At 38.5% G+C, this 23,337-nt stretch overlaps 1 protein-coding gene across 1 annotated transcript; it reads left to right on the forward strand.

The window, feature by feature from the left end:
* Positions 1-198: 198 nt before the first annotated feature.
* ube2f (ubiquitin-conjugating enzyme E2F (putative)) lies at positions 199-23,060 on the forward strand. Its single transcript, XM_057853507.1, has 10 exons — positions 199-553; positions 2,866-3,023; positions 3,119-3,148; positions 5,190-5,255; positions 11,559-11,626; positions 13,154-13,224; positions 13,456-13,513; positions 13,588-13,620; positions 14,200-14,262; positions 20,126-23,060. Exons 2-10 carry the CDS (start codon positions 2,909-2,911, stop codon positions 20,174-20,176), a joined length of 555 nt encoding a protein of 184 aa, XP_057709490.1. The 5' UTR covers positions 199-553; positions 2,866-2,908; the 3' UTR covers positions 20,177-23,060.
* Positions 23,061-23,337: the final 277 nt, after the last annotated feature.

Genomic DNA, 23,337 nt, shown 5'->3' on the forward strand with positions numbered 1-23,337 from the left:
GGGTTCATTCTCCCCGTGTGTGTGTGTTTTTGTGGAAGATTTAAAAAAAAAAATTTTTTTTTTTTAATTACACAGTACAGTTTAATCGAGCTAGGGCGGGCACAGCCGTCCCTCAGGGCGGGCACGGCCCCCTAATGCCCGCCCATGCCGCCGGGTCTGAGTACTACATCCAGTTTTCTTTGGGTGTGCAGAGCGTGTCCGTCATACTATGACTTCATATACATTTCGGACGCGCCTTACGTACAAATTTGTGTTAAATCTCCATTGTAAACCGAGATACCGTTGCACCACAAGGAACCTTTGTTCCGCTTCCTTTTCATATCGGACACATATGTTTTCCGGACATCTCTGCACTTCCGCCCCTCATGATACCGGAGAGAAGTTCTGACAGCTGAGGCTCTACTCAGTTTATTCCCCCACCCTAACACCCTCCTAAATCCCATTTTATCACCGTTTACTGTCGCGTGGGCCTCTGTTAATCACCGAGCAGAGTTTCGGCGAGCAAGGTTGTCTGATTATGGTGTAACACGGACTGCCAGCTCAGAGATTTCAGGTAAACAACGTATGGATAACGCACAAGCTAACTCGACGAGTTAAATAGTTTGCAAAACAACTGTGAAACATGCCTTTTTAAAAAATGAAAGTAAGTGTATTTGTTTTCTTACCCCATGCTTTTGTATGGCAAGGGTTAAATACTGTGATGATGAGATGAGGATATTTTAATTTTGATAAGACGTATCTTAATTGTAAAATATGTATCCATAGTGCCCCGATGACTTAAATTCATTTAGAGAAGAAGTGACGATGTAAACCAAGTTTTAAATCTAGAATAACCAACATCAGAAGTGTTCTAATGGATCTGAAACATGTCTTATTTGCAGTCGAGTATTTCAGCGAAAAACATTTCTTGGGTTGTTATAACCCCTGGCAAAAAAAAATACCGAATCAACAGTCCCGGGTGATTTTACTTGGTTGTTTGATTATGTAGAGTAAAAATAGATCATTTACATCACAGGAAACTAGAGTCATTCCAAATTGGCAACCTCCTGGCTTTAGGAAACATTCAAAAGAAATCAATGTATGGTAATCACTTTTTAAATTGAAATTATACAATTAGTAAATTCAGAGGGGAAAAAATATGGAAGCACCCTTTAAAACTAACAACAACAATACTAACACCTGCATTGGATTTGGTAAACACATTAGTCTGCTGTTAGAAATGAGTGATCACACTTTGGTGAGTTGTTTCAGGAACCTGGGTGACCTAAATCATGGCTTAACACAAAACAAAGGTTAAGATGATCAAACTTCATAAAGTAGGCAACTCTTCATTCAGTGTTGCAGAAATTTGCTGGTTGTTCATAAATAGCTGGGTCTAAAATCAAACTACATGGGAATGTGGTCAAATGCAAGAATTATGGGCAGATATTAAGGCATCAAGACAGAAAACCTAAAACTTAAAGTGCTGAAAAGAATGAAAAAAAAAAATGAGTAAAGAATGAGGGGAGGCTGGAGTCGACCTATAATACCGACTTTTGCTACACAATAAAACTCAGTCACCTGCACCATTGATTCCATAATAAAAAAAAAACAACAATGATTTACAGCCAGTTCAGGGTGAACCCTGAAAGTCAACTTGGGTAGACCCCAGCTTACTCGTGACCCTAAAATGGATATACAGTGTAACACAAAAGTGAGTACACCCTTCTCATTTCTGCAGATATTTAAGTACGGTATATCTTTTTCATGGGACAACACTGACAAAATGACACTTGACACAATGAAAAGTAGTCTGTGTGCAGCTTATATAATAGAATTAATTTATTTTCCCCTCAAAATAAGTCAAATATAGCCATTAATATCTAAACCCCTGGCATCAAAAGTGAGTACACCGCATGGGGACTACATACATCCCTAAATGTCCAAATTGAGTACTGCTTGTCATTTTCCCTCAAAATGTCATCTGACTCGTTACAGGAGTGCTGTCAGCATTGTTGCAGAGATTGAAGAGGTGGGGGGGAGGGTCATTCCCACCACCATGCTTGTCTGTCGGCATGACACACTTATCTTTGTACTCCTCACCTGGTCGCCGCCACTCATGCTTGAGACCATCGGAACCAAACAAATGAATCTTTGTCTCATCAGACCATAGGACATGGTTCCAGTAATCCATGTGCTTTGTTGACATGTCTTCAGCAAACTGTTTGCGGGCTTTCTTGTGTGCAGTCTTCAGAAGAGGCTTCCTCCTAGGGTGACAGCCATGCACACCAATTTGATATAGAGTACGGCGTATGGTCTGAGCACTAACAGGCTGAGCCCCCACCTCTTCAATCTCTGCAGCAATGCTGACAGCACTTCTGTAATGAGTCACATGACATTTTGGAGGGAAAATGACAAGAAGTACTCAATTTGGACATTTAGGGATGTACGTAATTCCCATGCGGTGTACTCACTTTTGTTGCCAGGGGTTTAGATATTAATGGCTGTATTTTGAGTTATTTTGAGGGGTAAATAAATTAACTCTGTTATATAAGCTGCACACAGACTACTTTTTATTTTGTCAAAGTGTCATTTTGTCAGTGTTGTCCCATGAAAATATATACATAAATATGTGCAGAAATGCAAGGGGTGTACTCACTTTTGTGATACACTGTACCAATACATTACAACAGTATTAAACATCAATGTGTGTATTTTTGTATTAGCTGTTGTCAAAATCACCAATGGATATGCAATTATTTGGTAAAAATTATATGTAGAAGCAACTCTCCACATGGCGGCAAGCACATGTCAACCTTTGATGAGGCCCTCTGATTCAAAGGATTTATACCGGTGATGTTCTGTGTGTCACTGTCACTGTGTCAGGTGTTCAGGGCGGGGCAGCGCGTAGCGGAGCGCCGCTGTAGCTATGCTGACATTGGCCAGTAAGCTGAAGAGGAATGACGGAGGACAAACGGGCCGAGCTGGCGGTGCCTCGGACGCCACTCACAGGGTCTCCATCAGGGACCGTCTCCTTACCAAAGGTTTGTTTTTTTCTATTCAAACATATTTACAAAAGTAGAGAGAAAAGCACTCCCTAATTTGCATTGTTCTAACTCTGACTGTCCTATGTCTACAGAAGTCGCTGAACTTGAAGCCAATCTTCCTAGTAAGTTGTGATTTTAGCCATTTTAATGCATTATTGGAATCAAACATAATACATATATGTATAAATAAGTAATATACATGTATTACTATTTAACTTTGTCTGAAGTTTGGCATAATCCAGTACTTCTCAAATAGTGGGGCGCGCCTCCCCAGGGGGGCGCAGAGCGATGCCAGGGGTGGCGCGTGTGACCTCGGGGAACATGCTTTTTTTGCCGTACTAGATTAAAGTGTACTTGCACATCCACTCAGTTGGTGTCCGTGGCACTCTCATTTTCAGAATGCGCGCAGTATTGTTGAACCAAGCAAGAGCACACAGAAAAGAGATATGAATAGCTGTGCGCCGTTTTCGAAAGCCGTTTTCCGGCCGGACTCACGCAGCGACCCGCTGTCTTCTCCGGTTCTCACGTGTCCGCCTGAGAAGTGCCATTTTCGGCTTGGGACCATCATGACGACCGCCCTCGACGACCTTATGGTTCTTCCCCGGCTGTCGAGAATGCGCTTTTTTCGGGCCGTTTGGCTTTGACTTTTAATACAGTGGGAGATGAGGAGAGACCACTGTTTACGGTGTCTAAAAATGATTGTAGCGGACAGCGAGAAGTCAAATCAATTAAGACGCCACTTAAAGACATTAGATCCCAATCTCACTGATAAGCCGTTTGACTGTTTTTCAGCAAAAATATGCTGAATATTGCCAACAATCGTCTCGCTTTATCAGTGTTATATCAGTAAACCAGTGAGCACTGTTAGCATGCCCAGTGCAAAATAACCCCACACCATTGCAAACATTGCAAAGAAGGTGATACTGTGAGCAGCAAAAATAAAAACGGTCCTTCTGTCCAAAGACACTCATTTTTCTTCTATTCAGTTTTGTTTTTCCAAATTTTTTGGCATATTGTTCTCATGTGTTAATGTTTCTAATCAATTTGAATTTGTTATTATTTACTGATTTTATTACATTTTATGTTTTAGTATCAAATGGTCAAAAATGTACCTTGAATACATTTTTAAAGTTTGGGTGTGTTTTTTTTTAATTCAGGCAAATTGTTGCACTTTAGGTCCTTTCTGTGCCGAACAAAACAATGTTAATAAAGTTAGACTTTATTATAAGTTGATCTATGTTACTTTTTTTTCTTTAATAGAAAAAAACGACACAATGTTAGGCAGAGGCGTACTTATAATAGTAATTTTATAGACAAATACTATTTACAGTGGCGGCAGAGAGTTGGGGGGCGCGCAAAACATTTACCTCTTCCTTGGGGGGGGGGGAACAGAAAATAATTGAGAAGCACTAGCATAATCCATTTGAAATGGGAAAGCTAGCAGTTGAATGATCATCTTTTAGTACCATTGGTGGTGATAAACGTCAATTCTGATCAATGTTTGAGCGGAGGGTGCTGGCAGTGAATCAGCACTGTTCAAATGGATCGAACGACTATCACCGTCAATGGCAGCCAGTCAGTTGATAATGGGTGTCCAAATAATCTTTAAATTCATTTCATTTCAGGCTGTTGCATTCATTTTTACAATTGGTTTACATAACAAGTAACATTACTAACAAAACAAAACAAAAATGCCTGAAAGTGAGTGGGATGAAGAAAATTTATTAAATCCCACCTTAAAATCTGATATCTGGAAAAAAGCTCCCAGAAGAGACAATAGTGTGAACAAATTAATTGAAAGAGTTAGTTAAAAAGTGCACAAAAGATGTTACCTGTGAGCAACACATCAGCTGTAATGAAGTGAATCATTTTCTGCGTGGTGGAAAAAAATCCCAGCTTCACTCATTAATTACTTATGTGTTGGTTTAGCAACTGGTATGTTGGAAATCTGCAAGTACCAAAAGTAAGAGTCTTGTATCAGCCATTGTTTGTATATTGAATGTCTTTAAACAGCAGGGGGTAGTGTTGAGCTAATTTGGAAACTCGGCCTTTATTCAATCCACTTTTCTTCAATATGTTTGGAAAAGAGAAGTGACATAAGAAGGATAGATCTATGTATATGTAATTGATCATAACAAACCAATTGCTTGTCTCCAATTCCAGGTACATGCAAAGCCAATTTCCCAGACGAGGACAAGCTGCACCATTTTCAGCTGGCAGTGTCTCCTGGTAAGAGAATAACATTCTCATACATATACACATCTGTTGGCTGGTTAGTTGACATTTGTCTGCATCTTGTTAATGACCAGCATGTTGGGTAGCGGCCAGAAAACAACAATGATTACAATACACGTCAACTTTTGACCACTTTGTTTGTTCTGAGAAGCCCCATTCATGTCAGCGGTTGGCAAGCCGGCAAAGGAACACTCGCCGTTGCGCTTAAATGAGCCGCCCTCCTCGAACAGCTCGGCTCAGTGGGCCAATCTGTGTGCGTGTGAATGTTTTTAGGGCCATGCATGTTCCGAACATGTTTGTTTAGGATTTGCAGTCACTTGGAAGTGCCCTGTCAGCAGTTCTTACAGCTTTAGTGAGTTGGCGGTCAAACCAACCAAATGCACTGGTGTGGAATGGGATCTTTGGAGCCTCATTCATCACCAAGTTCCTGCTCTTCTTGGCGTGTTCTCGGCACTAACGTTATGGTGCTGTGTTATTTAAATGAACCCAATGGCTGCCATTGACGGGAAACAACGTCAAATCCATTTAAACTAGGATGGCTGTTGTGAATTTTCATTTTTTTCAGTGCCATTGATGGCTGTAGTCATCAATTCCATTTAAACTTAGAGGGGCTGGCAGCGAATGATCAGTCGGTGTGTTAGCAAATATACATTGGCGGTTCGCAAAAAATGTTTTATCCTAGCGTTTGTTAAGTTTGGACAAAGGTTGGCTTTGATTAACTTACAGACTAATATGTTCTATGATTATAGAATAGACCTTTTTCATTCACCAGGGGGGAAAAGTGTTGATTCTGTTTTTCTATTGGTCGTTTTTATCTAAATACAACCCTTTCCCCCAAAACCTCTCACATTCGTTTAAACCAAAATGGCACTTTGCGTCAACAGAGGCTTTCCCATTGAAAAATGTAAATGATGAGTACAGATAGTCCTGGGGTTACGGCATACTTGACTCACGTGATTTCAACTTTCCGACGCCAGAGTGTCATCCGCCGTTCTGTCTGCAGTGTTTTTTTTTGTTTTGTTTTGTTAGTCGCGTAAACAGTCCCTAGTTCTTGCCATGTCAGGATTCTCTCCTCCCCCAGCAGCGTCACCGCCGTCCTGCAGTTCCTAATAATCCCCCCTCTCTTGCCTCCCTACAACTCCACAGCGCCCTTTTCTCTCAACAAGGTGACGCACTTGTGAGTAAAGGCCAAATAGTTCTGAAATTTTATTTATTTATTTATTTATTTTAAGACCAAATAGTCATTCAGTATAACTGCATTTAACGCAACGTACCTCACAGTGTATTAGTTTTGACTTTATCTTATTATTATGATGTATAATACATGTTTTTGGACAGTTATTTTGTATTTAGGGGTACTCAAAAGGTTAATTCTGATTTACGTGGAAATTCGGGTTACATCACCAGCCTACGAAGGGAACTCGTTAGTAATCTGGGGACTACCTGTATATTTGTCAATGGCGGTGAATATCCAAATTCTAATTTGCGTGTATATTCGTACTATTATTATGTTTGAATTATGATTTTATGCATTGATTCAAATGGCTGTCATTGACCACCTGATGTAGTATAATCCATACTACATCTATATTTGATGCTAAATGTCTCCATTTTCAACATGTTGATATTCCAAATTGCGTCAAGAAAACAATGCCAGAAGATTTTTACAAACTTGTGTTTACATTACACACGAACAGTGTGGCCATGGGTGCGTGTGCAGTGTGTGTGTGTGGGTGTGTGTGTGTGGCCTATCTGTGAGTCATCAGTCTCCCTGTCGCCCCAGTCGCTGGTGTACCTCCAACTTAGTTTCACAAAAGCCTTTGTAAGCAAAATCTGGGCTGTGAAGCAACGATCAGCAATAATAGCAAAGGGCTGCTGTCATCTTTCTTAAGTGAGTCCGATAAAGTGTCTGAGTTCCCAGTGGATGACTCGCTCAATTATTCTGGACTACAGTGTCTTACGTATATTCAGTCCAAGTAACTCATTAAAGTGCATATGACACAAGTAAGGATGTTTATTTCATATTACACGTGAGAATTTATGCTCTGGAATGAAATGGACCGCTTGGATGTGTGTTGACGCGATAGATATATTTATTCAACTTTTGAATCCTGCGCCATGAAAATTCCAAATCCGGCGGTCTCGCCACCGGGGCTGAAACTTTCTCTTCCTTTTCTTTTCATATTGGATTTCGATTTAACTCAACTCCTCCAGTGGACTTCTTCTTTCTCGAGTGGTCTTTTTTCCCCGGGTGCTTGGGGTTTCAGAAACATGTCGTGTTGAAGTATAACGTTAGGTGGGTACTGACATACTGACAATCAGCAGCAGTACGGTAATTAGTTTGCACGTGTTCACGCGGGAGCGAGCGAGCGAAGTGTGTATACGCCCCATGGCCAGCAATGACTGCAACATAGACTGTAAGTTTACAGATATACTGTATGTCAAATTGCCAAATATCGACGCCGATAATCGCCCCGGACGATAATCGGTCTATCTCAGGGGTTGGGAACTCAAAACTTTGAAAGAGCCATATTCGGCCAAAATAACAAATATGTCTGTAGCTGCAAAAATTTAAAGCCTTATAGAAGCATTAAAATGAAGGCAACACATGTTGTATGTATCTATATTAGCCTACTATCAAAATGACTTAGATGGCTGTAAATACATAGTGAGCCTTCATTTAAATGTTTATTTTCCTTGCAGTGCATTCTATAGAGAATGACGCACCACGTGACTACTTGTTGTTGTCCGATACTACCTCAAATTTAACTTCATTACAATATTAAAGAATTATGTTTAATTGCTTTGATAAAATTAAAGAAATGCAATAAAGAAATCCGAACGTTAATGTCGTTTGTATTTTGAAGATTCGAAAAAAAAACAACAAAATAGAATGTGCATAACGTATCTGGGCAACAAACATAGCGCAACAAATTGCAGCCAGCATTTATAAGAAATAAAACGGCACACTTTTGAAAAGGTAAAGTTTATAATCGGGGTTCACGTACCTGCATAAAAGTGATGGGTGTTCAATATCGATCACATTACACGACTCATTACAGAGTATGCTGCTGCTGAATTAATGTCCTTGATTTGCTGATTGGTGAAGTTGCTTGCCATTTTTATGGCCCTTTCCTTCACCTTCTTAATGCGAGAGGCATGTATTTTATTTTCTGTATTATCTCAGTTTTGTTTTTGAAGTCTGCAAGTAGGTGTTCTGATATGTTGATGAACGATTCCTCCTCCATATACCAGTCATCATCTGTGAACGGTTTTCCACACTTTATTTATCCCAGGTTGCAACAAAACTTGAGTTTGGAGATGCAATCCACTTTTTAAATCTATTTTTGCTCTCTTTACTCCTCTAATTTCTCCAGAAGTAATGCAATCACTCGCTGCATACTCAGCTGCAAAAGTAGTATCCCTTCCCTGCAAATGCCTTTGCACATTACCCTTTTTGTGATTTGGAAACTTCTCACTACAGAGCAAACATTCAGAAAATCCTTCCACATTGGCAATGAATGAAATTGATTCGGCCCAAGAAACGTTGAATCCTCTGTTCTCCTCAGTTTTTTTCTCTTTTCCTCTTTGGAATCCATGTCCCATCATATAGCTGCTGGGTTTGTTTACAATAGCCGCCCTGCTGATAGAATCGCAGGCTATGACGCAAATCTTCGTTGACAGAAATGCTGATATGTAATATTTATTCTACACATTTTTACAGCATTGGAAAAATGTTAAGTTTGTTTGTGTAATGTTTGTCCTCCAACAGAAACCATGATCAAACAAAAAATATATTTCCCTCGCCCATCTTTCTCCATTTTCAAACATTTTTGAAATGCTCCATGAGCCACTAGGGCAGCGCTAAAGAGCAACATGCGGGTCTCAAAACATAGGTTGCCGACCCCCCGGTCTATCGCTACAAATTTCGTCTAGTTTTAGTCTACAGTTACTCAAAAGATAATTGTATGTAAAATTCAAAGTTTTAGTCCAAAATTAAATAAAGGTTTCCAACAATTTCGAATTAACATAGACAGACGAGCATATATTGCAACTTTGTGATGATAATCCACACTCAGGAGGAAAAGCAGTGCGTTATTTTCAATTACACCTACTGAGAAGCCACAAACTGTATGTTAAAAAAAATAAAAAATAAAAAAAACGTTGCCAGAGCGTTTAGCATCCTCTAGACCACAGGTGTCAAACCGATTCCAGAAAGGGCCAAGTGGGTGCTGGATTTTGTTCCAACCGATAACGCGCAGAGAGATTAACCAACGAACCTCCTGCTGAAACAAGCAGCACCTGACAAAGTTTAACTGATTACACATGTAAAAGATCTAATTGGTGAAAAGGTGTCCTCTTCATTGGTTGGAAAGCAAACCTGCACCATCTCGGCACTTTCTGGAATCGGTTTGACACCTTTGCTCTAGACTTACTGACCAGAAAAGCCAAGTGGCTCTGCTTTAGACTGGCCAGTGTTTTAAGAGGACGCTTGCCATTCTGAAGGTAATGCTTACGCGAATGCTACGCTAACGGTAGGATTACATTTAGCATCTGATGATCAGCCAGCACAGCCCTTTAAAGGCTAAAGCAACATTGCATATTCTCTTTTGCAAGATAAGAAAACAAATCTTAGTCTTTCCAAACAAACAAAAAGGAGCTTAGCTTAGCTTGACATAAATCTTAAACTCCGGTGAGGAGGTAGAGGCGCAGCATATCTCACCTGAGTGACATGACCCAAACGCTGTCGCGTTGCAAGATGACGTACTCCACGTACAATATGAAAATGTCACGCATTGTGAACATATGACAAAAACAATGTCGCATTTTCGTCTCGTAGTAGTCTCGTCAGACAAAAACTGGCATTCGTCTCTTTATGTTCTAGTCTCCCAAGCCACGTTTTTAGCTTGTTACGTCGTCATCGTGAAAAAAATGTTCATCGATTAAATATTTTCGTTTGTTGATGAAAACAACACTGATTTGATCGATTAAATAATTTTCACGATCCCGATCATAAAAGTACGCAAGTCGAATTGCAACTAGAGGTGTCATTCCTAGTGCCTTAAATTAAGCGTAAAAAATGGACCTTTAAGCTTGTTTTCTTAACAATGGTTTCTTGGTAAACTATTGTCTGTAGAATACACAAATCTCATAAATGTAGTTGATAAACGTGCACAAAATGTATACCCTAGCCTTGATTTTATTTTGGCCTTCCCTACTGATGACTGCTAGAAATGTCTTATTGTAGACCACTAGGGCGCAGTGACGGTCTTTTTCAACTATGCCATTAAAATTTGATTTCCCCTCATGAATGCTCAGATGCATGTTGCGTTAGTCCATGAATAAACCCCTCACTACCAGCCAACGATAACAATTCAAGAGTGTTTTAGAATAAGTCACACTTGAGTTAGATTGTTAATTGTTTGTGTGTAGTTGCGGATGTCGGTATTGTTTTGGTGTGCATGTGTGTTTAAGCGCAAGCCCTCATGGATTGCTTCAGTGTGCTGCAGATACGTACCAATGTTTTATTTATGAACTCTAAATGCAGTTGTTAGTCCAGTCCAGCAGTTTCATTTCTTTTTCCGAACCCTGTTGAAAGTCTTGAAACACTTTTCCCTTACTGCAGTTGAAAGTCTTGAAGCACTTTTCTCTTACTGCAGTGGTTTTTGGTTTTATCCACATTCTCTTGTTGCTTTAAGTATCTCATTTTTGTAGCATTCTGCAGTATGACAGACAATATTTCAGTGATAAATGTGATCATACAAGATGATATTTACAAATATTTTTTTCATGGCACCGTATGAAACTGAAGTCAAGGCAATTCCAAGAACTCAACACCGATCACCTCGTGTGTTAGTTTGCGAGCTCAGTAGAGCTTCATTGTTGTTTCATACTTACATAAAAGATTCAAAGCCCCCTGCAGTCAAGTCTCGTCATTTTTGCTGGCTCGTTTGGTGATGCCGCTTATAGCTTAGAAGCCTGTGTGAGCGCCGAAGCGCAAGTTTTTATTCAAATGAACGAGACTTGTTTGAACTGCACTCTGTATGGTTTGAAAGAATATTTAAAACAAATACGGTTCAAGATTATTTAGGGTTTTTCCAGGTGCCGTGTGTATGTTTCCGTATGTGTTCATCTGCTCCTTTATATTTTAGTACAGCTAGTTTTTGGCTTGAAAGGGTGGATAATTGAAGGCTTCACGATCAAATGCATTCTTGGCATATAAACATGCATATAAACACATTGGTCTCAGTGCTTTTCGTCTACCTTTATTTTATTTCTTCCCCTTCTTCCTTTCAGATGAAGGTTACTACCAAAGTGGCAGATTTCAGTTTGAAATTAATGTCCCCGAAGCCTATAACATGGTGGTGAGTGCTCTTACACTTTTGTGTTGTTAGTGGTGCATTGACATTTAAGAACTTGTTTTTGCTTCGATGCTGCTTCGTTTTGCAGACGATTTATACATCTGCTTTGTGGATCAATGAGATGAGAGCTTGTTATTTTTAATGCATGAACTTATACCAAACCAGGGTAGACTGTGTGTGACATTGTGTACAAACCCCACAATCGATTCTGAGCACATTAGTGAAGCACAGGTGTGAAAGCACACCAAGTCAATAGTATAGTTCTAGCCATGGTCAAACTTAATTGGTACTAGCAAATGACCTGCTTCGAGCAACAGTTTCAATGTCTTGCCTTCATTAAAGGCACAGTTCACTAGTTACACATGAATGCTGTTTTACTCAGCTATAGCAATATACTTTTTTCCATTTCACTATGAATGATTCCTTTTATTCTTTTAATTGCTTGGGTCTCATGGTTGCTAATAATATGAAAATGACAGTTAATTTTACAATTATATATGTCAGAAAACACTCAGGTGACTTGAAGTTCCGCTCTGAGACCCCCAATTTGGCCAAATTTCAAAATTGCCTGATATGCATGTGTGATACATCATTCAAAAGCCTAAAATCTTAATTTTCTGTGGAAGAAATATTTTGAACTGGAGGGGATTTAAAAAATAAATAAATAAAAATATTTAAACCCCCAAACCCTAACTCGAGGTGAGAGCATGAGTGCATAATTAAAGACACTATGATTTTAACGAGTTATTATTGTGTACTTGCCTTGTTTTGATCCAAAAATTCCATGTAGCATGTCTCACCGAATGTCAAGACACTGCTATGAATGGCCACAGCCGGACTTTTAGGGGATTTTCCTGGGTGAAACACGGTAATATAACAAGGGTCACAATGCAAAAATTGCAGACATCAAGGAGTGATTGAGATTTTCTTTTTCAAATATTTACCCTTTTAAACTTTTTTATTGTTTTTTTGGATCGATTATTTATCATTTAAAATATTGGGGAAAATGCAAAAGCAACAACAACAAAAAAATACAATAAGCGATAGTTATGGGGTAGATAGCCGTAACATATTTACAGACACTATTTTTTTCATTGTGACGTAATTTGTTTAAAAGTTTAGAATATGCGAGTGAATAATTTTGTAAAGTCGTTTTTTTTTAAGTAAATATTAGACATCAATTTATGATTCTAAGCTTAAATTGATATACATTTTGAATAATATATAATAATTGATATAATTACTGTATTTCTTTTTATGGCTGGGTTGAAACAAAAGTGGTTGCGCGGTGTCTATAAACGGGGGTCTCCAGGGTAAAACAGACAAATTAGAAACAGTTTGGGGGGTTAATGCGCCATGAAACTGCTATGGCAGCATATAGACATATTGTTCTATCAAACACAACAGTTCTTTTGGCTTAAAATAAAGCAGCTTATTTTAAAGAGGGGCGCAAGAGCAGAAACCACTTTTTCAGCCTTGTCTGTGTATTCCCCCATATATTCTCTTTGAAAAAGTTCTGTTTACCTGCAGCCTCCAAAAGTGAGATGTCTAACCAGAATATGGCATCCAAATATCACCGAGAGTGGAGAAATATGCCTAAGGTATTCAATTCACCACTTCAGTCATTGCATTGAATTTGATTTGAAATGTATACATTTTACATGATACAGTAAGAAGACTCTTAAAAGGAGTCATAAATGCATGATAAAAGTCAGATTCTTAATCCTTTTTAGTAGATTTCTCTCATTCCAAAAGTGATTGAATAAATTGATCGTGTATCTTTAAAATAAAAGGTATTAATGACAGGTACTGTCTTGCTTCTTTGCCTTCAGCCTATTGCGTGAACATTCGATAGACGGCACAGGTTGGGCCCCCACCAGAACATTAAAGGTAAAGTTTTTACTTCCATAAATTACATTGGGGAATCATGGACTTTTTATTTATATAACTTTTTTTCTCTTTAGGATGTGGTCTGGGGATTGAACTCGTTATTCACAGTAAGTATTTTGTTTGATCGAATATAAATCTAATGATTAGCTCAAGTGAATTTCTTAAAAAAAACTATTTTTAATCGACTGAAAAAATGAATGGTAAATGGTAAACACCCACACATGCACACCCCCCCACACAGTAGGTTAGCATTAGCATATTGCTCCATCAGTTTATCCCATGAGCATGTTAATTCAACCAATTCAAGTTTGAAAATTGGTCATTATGTACTCCAGGTCGCACAAGTTATCATCATCATCATGTAATTGGGTTGCAATAGAGTCATTGCTTATATCTCCTGATGGCTTGGTTAACACTTTGACATGGGAGAAATCCTCCCGTCTGTTATGGAAGTTGCTTGAGATGAAATAACATTGTGAAATGTAAACAACACAAAATTAGATTCACATTTTGGCGCCATGCCCGGTAAAACTGCTCAAGAGTTTTAATTGGAATTCTCTTCACTTGCCAGTGTGGGATGATGACACGTTTATCTCAGCCCCAACATACACTGTTGGCATGTAATCATTTCTGAGCGTCTTTTTTTTTCTTTTAATCATCTTGTTCGTACATCTCATCTCCTCTAGGACTTGTTGAATTTTGATGACCCGTTGAACATTGATGCGGCAGAACATCATTTGAGAGACAAGGTGGGTCTGCCATTTTGTTTCCCAAAAATCTCCTTGATTAAAACATTTTGTAACATGAAGTAAAATCACCTCATAATACTCCAAGCCAAAAGTTTGGAAAATGGCTTTGTGACATATCTTTTATGGTAGGAACTTTTAATAATAAGTGACACAATCCGCAGTCCCTCCCCTGCCAGCATATTTTTTCTCGCATTTTATATTCACCAATTGCACCTGAAGTGTGACTTCTGTACAGGTGTCGCACGCTTTCACAAGTTGTGTTATGTGCACGTGTTACATAGAGGTGTGGGCAGCAAGCGGACGCAGATGGTGTTTTTAAAAAGCCCTTGTTCCAACCCCATCATCTAACTCAGTGCCTGCAGGGTGTAAGGCGGGCGCAATAATTTGTAAGTCAAATCAGCACTAAATGGGACCTTGGGAAATATTTAGAATTCAGTGTTTTACCTTTTCCTTATGGGCTCTTCTTCTTTTTACTTGTAATTGGCAAGGGTGTAGAACATTTAACAGTAGAGGAATAATGTTAATTTATTCACTGCCATTGACGGCAATGGAGGTAGGAGACTTAAAACAGGTGAATTCTGGTTTGGTTGTTTGAAACTGAATTATTTTATAGACTCACCAGTGACAATTAAAAACCATTGCATGGGTGGTTCTCTGCATCAAGTCGTCCAACTGTGACACCCCCCATCACCACCACCTCCATGAGTTACACACTGTTTTAATTTTCTTAAACAAGTGGGTGGTTGTGGCTGTGTGCCAGCATTATTGAGGATGTTTATACAGGTTAATCTTAGTTCTATCTCCGGTAGACATGTGCCGATTACCGGTTTCAAGGTATACCGCATGACGAAAATATCGAAGAAAACGAGTGGTCGAGATTTTCTTTTTCTAATATTTTTTTTTGAAAGTTTTTTTATTTCAATTGTTGAGATCGATTACCATCTAAAATATCGGGAAAATGCAACAGTGACAAAAAAAAAAAAAAAAAAATCCAATAAAACGATAGTTATGACGTAGATATCCGTGACCTAATTACAGACTCAATTTTTTTCATTGTGATGTGATTTGTTTAAAAGTTAAAAACACGCGAGTGAATAAATTTGTAAAGTCATTTTTCTTTTCCAAACTAAATAATAGACATAAATTTATTATTCTAAGCTAAAAATGATAGAAAATTCGAATAACAAATGTTACTTAGCTTGTTTTTATGGCTGGGTTGAAACAAAAGCATTTGCAATGCGTCCGTAGATGGGGTCTCGGGTAAAACGGACAAATTAAAATGAAACTGCTATAACAGCATTGAGACATATTGTCCTATCAAACACCACAAATCTTTTGTCTTAAAGCAGTAGTTTATTTAAAAATCAATTGCACGAGCAGAAACTGCTTTTTCAGCCTTCTGTGTGTTTTCCGCCATATTTTTATCTAGTGATGCACGATAATACATTTTTCAACCGATACCGATAACCGATGATTTCCTCCTTGTTCCAAGCGATAACTGATAATGTCAAGTCGCTAATTCTATTAAAAGATTTATGTAAAATTTTAAAGTATACACAAGAGAAAACGTTAGTGTGCAAAAATATAATTTATTGCTCTTTTTTTCAACATCAAATGTGAACAAGTAGTAAATTCCAACATCTAAATAAAGACAGATTGTCTGACATTGTGTAAACTTTTGGCAACATGATTACTTTGAGTCAACCTAAGTTGCACAAAAATGCCTTTAAAAGTAAGCCATTCCTAACATATAACATTACTACACTGAAAAACCACACCTCCTTAAAAACTTGTTAAATTGCCTTGTTTTCAGTGTAAATCTTTTGGAAATAAGTGAAATTATCTGCCAGCACTTCAAGTATATTTCACTCAGATTTCTTGAAGAAAAATAGCTAGCTGAAAATAAGCTTAATAGCCTTATTTTAAGCAATAAATTAATATACTTAATCCTAAAAAAAATATATTTTCAGAAATGTTCTTTATTCAAGAATAGGTATAGTTCAAAACATTATTTGAAAGCAATTTTTTCTTGATTTAGGTGAAAAATGACCTTTTTTCTCAAGATGTATGGGTTTAATAAAAACAAATGGCAATATTTACGTCGAGTAAGTGGAATAATCTGGCGCATTCATCTGTTAACTAGTCTTTAACACTCAAAACAAGATAGGGAAAATTATTTGACTAGATTTTAGAAGAATGATCTGATTAAGACGTCATAAATTTACAGCGTACTGTATGCATTACTGACTGTCAGACTTCTTTGCGTGGTTTGGTGCATGTTACATTTATCATCTAACCACTGTGCCGTCATGATAACCATGGTTACTTGACTTCACTTGTCCAAATGTCCGTGGTGAAACTGATGTGATCAGCATGTTTTTCACGAAGAATGGTGGTCGTATAAACTGCATTATTTTTTTATCCGGGGCTTGTAAAAAAACGTCTCTCGTCCGGCTCCCGCCTGTGCCCTTCAGTCCGTCCGGCCACCGTAGTGCTCGATGAGTTGAACTGGAGATGAGTGACGGCGGCAGCTACTTCCGCACCGGATACCCGCCCGCCCCGGCCGGCTCACCGCGGCTTACTCGGGGCATGGTTCTGCTCTGGACAGAGGCGCGCGCCTCGAGTCCTGTACGCCGTGGGGGAACGCTCAATAAATGGGGGTGTTCGCTAGAGGTCCTGCCGCCGGGGAACCGGGCTCTGCCTGGCTGCCCGCCCCGCCTAGTGCAAGACGGCGGCGGTCTGCTGGACTGGCCAGAGCGACGACCTCCGTTGGAAGACGGCTACTTGTCAACTATCGGTCTTGTGCTGGTGTTTATTTAGCCTTAGGTGGAGTTTACCACCCGCTTTGGGCTGCATTCCCAAACAGCCTGACTCGTCACAAGCCCCGTAGTTTATCTTAGTTTATGTGTGTTTAGCTTTAGCATTCGCGCTAGCAGCAGCCTTGTATTCGTTCCAAAAATCTTTGTATGCAGTTTTAAATGGCTGCTGTGTTAGTGGTGTTGAATGAGGACGCTTTCTTTCCAATTCGTGGAACTTCTGCAGTGAATGTTTTGCAGATGGCGAGAGCGTCGTTTGTTTCACACACGGAAAAATCAACCCACGCTAGTGAGAGCCGCCATGATATCGCCTCAACCCCGCTGTGTAACGCCGCCTCCTCTATCACGCCATACTCAACCCCACCTCCCTCAGGGGCTTCAGAGAGAGGAGGGGTTGACAAAGCGGCGGTGGAGAAGTAGACAAAAATGCTTCGGTTGCGCACATTTGGAGGCTAAGTCAAGTATATATCATATTGCATTATCGGTCGAATCTTTTTTTATCTGGATTATCTGTGTGACGTCATAATTGCCATTATCGGCCGATAATTATCGCTATTGCTAACCGATATTATTGTGCATCTTTATTCTTATTCTACCAATTTTAGAATCGTAAGTGGCCTTGCTCCATCAGTCAATAGTCTATCATGTCACGCATGCCCACATACACCTTAATGATTGTCTTTGTACCTAGAATCAAAGAACATGGTGTGTCTTAAGGCTCTTATGACCGAAGAAATTAACAGCTTGGTACGACATTCATGTTATGTTCTTTATTTGAATTTGGGAATCAAAGCATTTTCATTCTACAGGCATTGATGTATACTGTACCTGGAGCGTTTAAGCAGCCTTTAAAATGCTGACTTAATAAATAATAAATGAAATAAATGACTTTCTAATACCGTGTTGGCCCGAATATAAGACGGCCCTGATCATAAGACGACCTCTTTTTCAAGACTCAAGTTTGAAAAAAAGACTTTTTGAACACCAAATTTTTATACAGAAAATAATTACAGTACATCTGAAACAAATGATTATAAAAACATATTTGAGAGAAAAACCATGTTATTTTGCCTCATTCAAATCTTAATATCTGAACATTTAAATATGTAAATTCAAGTGCAATCACATTCGTAAATGAATGGCTTCTGGTTTTTGAAATGTAAATAAATCTATTGTGATAAAACAACAAAATTGCAATAGCTGCATTAACCATCAAAGTGAAGTCTAACTGTAACTGTAGTCTTGAAACAAAACTGAATAAGGAAAAACATTGCAATAAAATCATGCAAACTGGTTAAAGTTTAGAGCAGCTGAGATTTGTCATGACAGAACATTGCTTCAATGATATCTGGCGCCATCTAGCGTAGGAATGGGTATAATGTCTAGACCGCGAATATAAGACGACCCCCACTTTTTCAGTCTTATTTCAATGCAAAAAACTATTATATTTGGGCCAATATGGTATATGTAAAAGAATTCTGGGTGTCCATCCTTGAATATCTTGAGCAGTATGCTTTCATTCCCTTCTAAAAGCAGCGTAATAGTCATTACGCCTGTCAGTCCAAACAAAGGAAAGAAAGCCATTATTTTAACTTGACACGGTACATAACTCATCAAAGTAGGCAGATTTCCCAGCGTCTAAAGAATTCTCGCCTTTACCGTGTTTGTCTGAGTCACTGTGCTTTGCTAGTTTTCGATTTGTAGCAGATGTTAAAGAACCATTTTTTCCCCAAAGGCCTCTTGTTTGTTTTCCCTCTCCGCTGATGGTGTTGAAAGCTCTGAATACCCCCACAGATAATTGGGGGAGAGGAAAATTAATTGTGGCTATTGCCAAAAGTAAGTTAAAGAGTTTTTAATAGACTGCAGAGTTTCTTCAAGCTAATGAAGGGTCAAGAGGAGCTGAAAATTTCTTTTCAAACCCCAAGTGGTCTCTTGTTAACAAAAAAAAAAAAAAAAAAAAAAAAAAAAAAGATTAGCGGGGGTTCTTTTTTTCAATCTTTTTTCATTGTTGACACCAGGAAATCAAAAGGTATATCTGATATCTCTGGAAAAACAAGTCCTGTTTGATCTCATTTTGTCAAGCAGGTGCTTAGAAAATTGGCTCTTTGCTTGTCAGAGACCACTCAATAGTACACCCAATGGATTTGAAGAAACACAGAGTCTTAGTAACAAATTATCTTGGCTCCGTGGTTGGCTCCTCTCCATTGACTAAATGGGGCAAAGCAGCTAAATTTTGAAGAAATGCCCTTAGAGGGACATGGCTGTCATTTCTCTGGGGACAAATAATAAAAGTCCTGCTACTACTATTGGTACATGTTGATACAAGTTAAATTACTCTGGGCTTTATGATTTGTCCGTAAAAGCTTTTGTTCAATCAGAAAATCACATTCAAACTTATGTTTAGTGATAATCAAAACACACCTTCCAGCATTCAAAATTGTTTCTGACTAACCTTTGATTAACCCCATATTAATGAATGAATGCAAAATCTCGCATGTGAAAAATATGTTTGCGTCTGATGAAAACATACCTACAGAGAAGCCTGGGTGAAAGCATCATAATTTAGACTTTTTCTAGAATTGGGGCCTTACAAAAACGTGGAAAAAATTAGCAGTTTGAAATCACTGCCAGTGTTAAAACTAAACTTTTAGGATTCAAATTAGAAAAGGTGGAAGGACTTATGGATAGTTTGAAATATCCATTGTTAAAATAAACCCTCAGTCTTCTGCTTGGTAAAGGAGGATGGAATTATGAGCTGTTTGAAATTGCTACCAGTGTTTTTAACGTGATGTTTTCTTGACTTTGTCTCAGAAAAGGTGAACGGAATTATGAAAAGTTAGAAAAATTAGTATCAAAACAAAACTTAATAAGCCTTTGCCTCAGAAAAGGTGGTCAGTGTTGGTGTGTTCCAAGGAGGAGAAGGAATCTTGTTGAATTCGAAATAACAGTCAATGTTAAACCTAACATTCGGGGTCCCACTTAAAATCCTCATTTGGGTTCTTGCTAAAGCCCTCCTAACACATTGTCCTTACTCGGTCTGCTTTCAGGAGGATTTTCGAAACAAAGTTCAAGATTACATCAAGCACTATGCCAGATGATAGACGCATCAGACAACACCAAGTTTGCTGCCAAGCCGCTCCGCCTTTGCCTCAGCTTCTCTCTCGAGTCCACACTGAATCAGCAGACGGACGTCTTTCGGGTCGCGCGCTGTTCACCTTTTCGCAATAAACCTCAACATAAACCGACATGGAACACACATAATGAGCAAGGGCGTGCAGCATGATGCTTTTATTACTCTTTCAGTGGGGATGGCTGCCTGCTCGACACTTAAGACAGGCGACGGCCAGCCAGAGAGCCAGTGCAACTGAAGTCCTTTTTTTTTTTTTTTTTTTTTTAAGTGAATAGAGTAATTAAGAGAAGGTTTATATCGGCGCGTTCTCCGTTCCAGTGCCTGCAGTGGTTGTGTTGGGAGACAGAAAAATGCATGCCAGTTGACATGTTATCAGAACACGTTTGTGGACACCGTACGTGATACTTGATGATCCCACGAGACAGCGTTTGAATGATCAGCACCATATCGTCCTCATTCACATACAAACATGCTTAAAGGATCCTTTGTTTTTTACCCTTATGTGCAACATTGGAGACTTTCACCTCGTTGTCTCTTGTCTCACGCACACTGACAAAATGTATCGTTTTGGAGATGATGAAACAATAGAGGTTGCGTTAAGTCAATTTTGAATCCACAATAGACCTAAAGAAAGCAAAATAGCCTAATGAAAACTTTAACGTTGAGCTTTTTTCTGTGAGTTTTTCACATTTACGATTGTTACCCATATTTTTTTGTGCCGTATTTGAAAACAAGGAAACGGAAATGCTTAACAAAGAATGTCAATTGATTCAAACTTTGCTGATTACTACATGCTGAAAGACACAAATGTAAAGAAAAATTGTGACTACGATAAAAAATACGAAATGCCATTATGCTATTAGGTGAACCAATATTATTTTTTGTCATTTAAACATCCAAGGATTTTTACTACTACGTTCGGGACTGGTGCGTTCCAACTACCGTACAAATGCATTTTACGAAACTCATCAATACAGTATTGTGCACTTAAATTTTCTTCGCTTTTTTTTTACTGAAGAAAATCAACGTTGTGCCCCGCCACTTGCTACAAATTAAAAAAAAATTTGAAGTGTCATTGTAGGATTACAGAGGATGCATTTGTACTTAGTTTTTAAAAAAAGGGTACGTTTTTAGATGTATTTGAGATTTTTTTTTTTTTTTGGTTTTGTTTTTTTTGCCACAACTCGTTAGAAAAAAGTTCAAGTTCAAGTTAGTCTTTTTGAATTGTGTATTAGTTTCAAATCAATTAACGAGTGCACCCAAACCACCAAAATGCCCACCGCACCACACCTTTAACACCAAAGTTACTCCACTGGATCAAAGTTTGAGTACCGTTATTTAGTGGATCATTTTGACATATGTACACAGTAAGATTTTAACAGCTCTTGAGTTCACACTCTGAACTGTAACACAAATAGCCGATAAATCCGAATGCTTTCTTAGGTGTTGACTACAGTTCTAATTTGCAACCTGTTCATTTGCGCAAATGGTGCTTTACTGTGACTAAATAGACAAATGCTTTTATAACCTGGCGGGTAAAAATATTCAAGTGTGTGTGTGTACAGATGTGTCAAATGCTAAGCATCCGTCAGCAGTGTCGCGCCTCCAACCTGTCCTTAACTTAAATTGTCAAGGCTACTTTCACCACCCAATCACATCAGCTTTGTGTTTACATGCCTGCATGTGGCAAACTGAGTTGGTAGCCGCGCATTTCGCAACGTACGGGATGTCAGAAACCTGTTCAAAAGGTTCACCTCAAGTGTAGACAGTGTTAAAGCAATCTGAACCAACAATTTGTCATTCAAAAGAGAATTTTAGCAATTTAAGTGAGTTACCAGGTGTCAAAAATTCAAAGTACACAATGTAGCCTTTCTTTGTCAGTCTCTTTTGTCAGTGTGACTTACTGTTTATTGGCCATGTTAAAAACAAAACAGCATAGATCATTGTATTGCTTTCTAGAGTATAAATCACATCGCTAGCTATAGCTTATAAAATATAAGTGCTGGTTTTGTGTTTTTGTGATGGTCTTGCTAGTGACACTAGAAACCAGTCACGACCTAGCATCAGTGAGACCAACAAGAAAAAATCCAGCATGGTGTGTCATATAAATGAAGTCAGAATTTACTTTAATACCTTGCACAGGGACTGCTGTTTGGTGTCACCAGATGCAAGCTGGGAAATGGTTGCATGTTACTCTTTTTGGATAACTAGCACAGTGGGTAGAACAGGTTGTCAAGTAGCTGAAAGTTCATTGGTTCTGCTTGTCAGAAGGCCCCTCGTGCAAGACAATCAACCCTAATTGCCAACAAGATGCTCAAATGACACCAAAACCAGCACTTGTATTATTTTATACAATATATAGCTGTACTGGGGTAATTTTGTACCAGACGAAATCGTCAGATAAAACAATGTGATTGGTTTCGCATCTGTTTCAAGCGCTACTAATTTAAAGTGCAACTTTCTGTTTAGAAACAAAACCAAAAAAAAGTCAATTTTTATAATCTGTCCCCTTATAAGTCGGAACATTAAAAATGAGACTTAAACACAGCCAAAATAAATGTTGGTGATTTTCCAGGTGGGGCAATGTGATCAACAGCCGGCTCAGTATTTGTTTAAGCCATATTAACGCTCCAATGTTGCAATGCATGTTTTCACTTGACGCTGTGTGGTGTGCTGTTTAATTTCCGATGCTGCTGTTAAAGAAAACGTGTCTGCATGAGGTCTCTCTAAACCAGGAGAGAATTGAGATTGATAACTGGTTGGTCCTTCAAAATCCTCAACCCTCTCTAAGATTGTATATCCGTTTTTTTTTTTAAATAAAGAAAATACAAACCATCGGGTTCTCATTGAAATTTTAGTTTGTGTTAGCAGGTCTGGCCATTCGGTGAAAAATAATTCTGATTTAACTATGTAAATTTATAATTTTTGTAAGAAAGGTATGGACTACAAATCAATGGATCTCAAACATTTCCACACCCTTTTTAAAATGCTATTTTCTTAATGTAAATTTATTTGAATAGAAATATAAATCATTTTAAAATCAAACACAGTGTCTACAGTACATTAACATCTAAATTTTACTTGTAATTTGTCCAGATTCTAATTCTTCCTCTTTACAGATTTTTTTGA

This window comes from Corythoichthys intestinalis, chromosome 12, assembly GCF_030265065.1.
Source record: "Corythoichthys intestinalis isolate RoL2023-P3 chromosome 12, ASM3026506v1, whole genome shotgun sequence".
Taxonomy (NCBI): Eukaryota; Metazoa; Chordata; class Actinopteri; order Syngnathiformes; family Syngnathidae; genus Corythoichthys; species Corythoichthys intestinalis.